General features: G+C 19.0%; 1 protein-coding gene across 1 annotated transcript; it reads left to right on the top strand.

Annotated features, from left to right (window-relative positions):
* Positions 1 to 460: 460 nt before the first annotated feature.
* PRSY57_1123900 (mitochondrial import inner membrane translocase subunit TIM44, putative) lies at positions 461 to 2,089 on the top strand (the record flags this gene model as incomplete). The annotated part of the gene is made up of 2 exons (XM_012908203.2): positions 461 to 679; positions 890 to 2,089. The coding sequence occupies 2 exons, from the start codon at positions 461 to 463 to the stop codon at positions 2,087 to 2,089; spliced, it is 1,419 nt and encodes a 472-aa protein (XP_012763657.2).
* Between the last annotated feature and the right edge of the window lie 966 nt (positions 2,090 to 3,055).

Below are 3,055 nucleotides of genomic sequence, written 5' to 3'. Positions count from 1 at the left end.
TATTTATAAAAATAAAAATTTATTTTTTTGTTTTTTTTTTTTTTTTTTTTTTCTTAAAAAAAAAAAAAAAAACCTTATAAAAAAAAAAAAAAAAAAAATTTGAAAATAAAATTATTAAATAAATTATTTACACAAAAAAAAAAAAAAAAAAAAAAAAAAATGCATATAATAAATATATCCTCCTTTTTTATAAAATAGATGTCATATAATAAATTTAAAATATTATATTGAAAAACATCAAACTATAAATACATATATGCATATAATATAGATATATATATATATATATATATATATATATATATATATATAATAATACAAAAAATATTTTATATGATATTATGTTTGTATAAAATAAAATAATAATAACATATTGATAAAAAAAAAAAAAAAAAAAAAAAGAGAGAGGTTCAAAGGGTAATTATAGTGAAGCTCATAATATTATCAGCTAAAATATAGAATGAAGAAAAACATATTTAATAATGTATTTATAAATATAAAATTTCAAAAAAATTTAAAATATAATAAATTTATATCTTCAAAATGTATACAAAATATTTATGTTACAAATAAATGGAATTCTACCTTATGTGTATACAATCAATATTTATGTTCTCCCACTCAATTAATAAGTACTAGGAAAAAATTCTCAACCTTTATGAGGAATGTCATAGAGCAGGTGTGTTTACAAGAGAAGTTGTAAATTTGTTATATGTATCAATATATATATATATATATATATATATTATGTATGTATTTCTTTTTAATATATGAAAAACCATGAAATTTCCATTTTGTTATATATTATCATTTATCTCTTTATTTTATTTATTTAATTATTTTTTTGATTTTTAAAAATTTTTGTTATTTTTTTCACTCTTTTGGTTAGGTTAAAAAAGACATGAAGGAAAATAAACAATACCAAGAAGCTCTAAAAGAACTTAAAGAAAAAACAGAGATAGACGACAAAAGAATAAAATTAAAAAAACGAATTGAAGAAAATATAGATTTTTTTCAAAAATTAAAAGAGAAAAATGTGGAAGCTGTTAAAATATTATACAACGATGTGAATAACTTTGTTACATATTGTTTTACCAAATATTATGCTTTAAAATTAAGTAAAAATTTATGTATTCAATTTTTTGTTACATTGAAAAATGTGTTCATAAAATCAACAAACAAATTTACAGAATTGTCAGAAAAGTGGGATGAAAATAGCGCCTTTGTTAAATTAGATAAGTGGCGTCAAGATATGGCTATAAAAAGATATAAAAAAAAAAAAGAAAAAGAAAACGAAAATCAGCATATTAATAATAATATAAATGAAGAAAATGATAATTGTATATTGCATAACAATGATGAACCAAGTAATAATATAATTAATATAAATAAAAAAAAAAAAAAAAAACATATGAACACAAATATAATGGAAGAAAATACTACAGTTGAAAATAATGAAACAGAAAATGATAAATCACAAAATTATGAACTTATTTTAGCCCAAGAATCAGCATGGGATAAATTTGGAAGCAAATTAAAAGATATGCCATTTTTAAATAATTTTTTTGAAAACCCTATTTTAGGGAAATTATTTGGTGAAACCGAACTAGCTGCAGCTTTAAGAGAAATGAAAATGATCGATAAAAATTTTAAACTCTCAGAACTTATGTATTTATTTGAATATGTTATATCAAAACATATTGTGGAATCCTATCTAATAGGAGATGAAGAAACCTTAAGGTTACATTGTGGGTCATCAGCTTTTAATTCTTTAAATGCAAGCATTACTGAAAGGAAAAAAAAAAAAGTCTTTCTTGATACAAATGTTCTTATTTATAAAAATCATGAACTTAAAGGAGCACAAAGAATGGAAGAAAGCTCACCTTGGTTTATATTTACTTTTCACACACAACAAATCAACTGCCTAAAAAATAAAAATGATGAAATTATTGAAGGAAAAATTGATGACATAAGAGAAGTTGTCTATACCATAGCTCTGTCAAAACATCCAGAGCCAGAAAAAGAGGGATTGTTATATCCATATATTGTAAGAGAGTTTGCAATTATTGGAAACACTCCATCATGGTAAAAAATTTTAAAGTATGAAACCACCTGAGCGAGTCACATAAAAAAAAAAAAAAAATATATATATATATATATATATATATATTTATTTATTTATAAATGAACAAAATGATATATTTTTATGAACAGAATGATATATTTTTATGAACAAAATGATATATTTTTATGAACAAAATGATATATTTTTATGAACAAAATGATATATTTTTATGAACAAAATGATATATTTTTATGAACAGAATGATATATTTACCTGAACAGAATGATATGTTTTTATGAACAACATCAAATATAAGCATATTCCAATGGAATGAAAATTTTAATAAATACACATATAACCATATATATGTTTCAGAATGTTCATGTGTAAATAAAGCAGGATCGTTTAAAAGAATAAATGAATTATTATATAATAAATAAAGGTATTTATAAATGTGAAAAAAAAAAAAAAATTATTAAGAAGACTCATGTGTAAATTTTACAATTTTAAAGGCCAGTTATGTAAAAATATATAATATATGGATACCTATGGAAAGAATATCATGATGATCAATTAATTTTATTTATAAGGATTATGAAAAAAAAAAAAAAGAAAGAAAAATGATTTCGTAAAGAAATGAAAATATGTATAACAATTATAATACAATATTTTTAAGTTATGAGATTTTTTATATATATATATACATAAATATATATAATATATATATATGCTTTATCCTATTTTATAATAATTTTTTTTTTTTTTTTCTTGTAAATTTATTTTTAGCGTTTTTGAATAATGTGATGCATATAATAATATATGTATAATTAATACCTTTTATATTTTTGTATCCTATTTAAATGTTTGTTTCAAATTAAAGATGTTATTTTAGACAATTATTTAAATTGAAGCAAAATTTTTTTATTTATACATTTTTATATTATTCGATGTATATATATATATATATATATATATATATATATATATATA

This window comes from Plasmodium reichenowi, chromosome 11, assembly GCF_001601855.1.
Source record: "Plasmodium reichenowi strain SY57 chromosome 11, whole genome shotgun sequence".
In the NCBI taxonomy this organism is placed as follows: Eukaryota; Apicomplexa; class Aconoidasida; order Haemosporida; family Plasmodiidae; genus Plasmodium; species Plasmodium reichenowi.
Note: the sequence above shows the minus strand (reverse complement) of the source record. Positions and strands in the feature narration are given on the sequence as shown.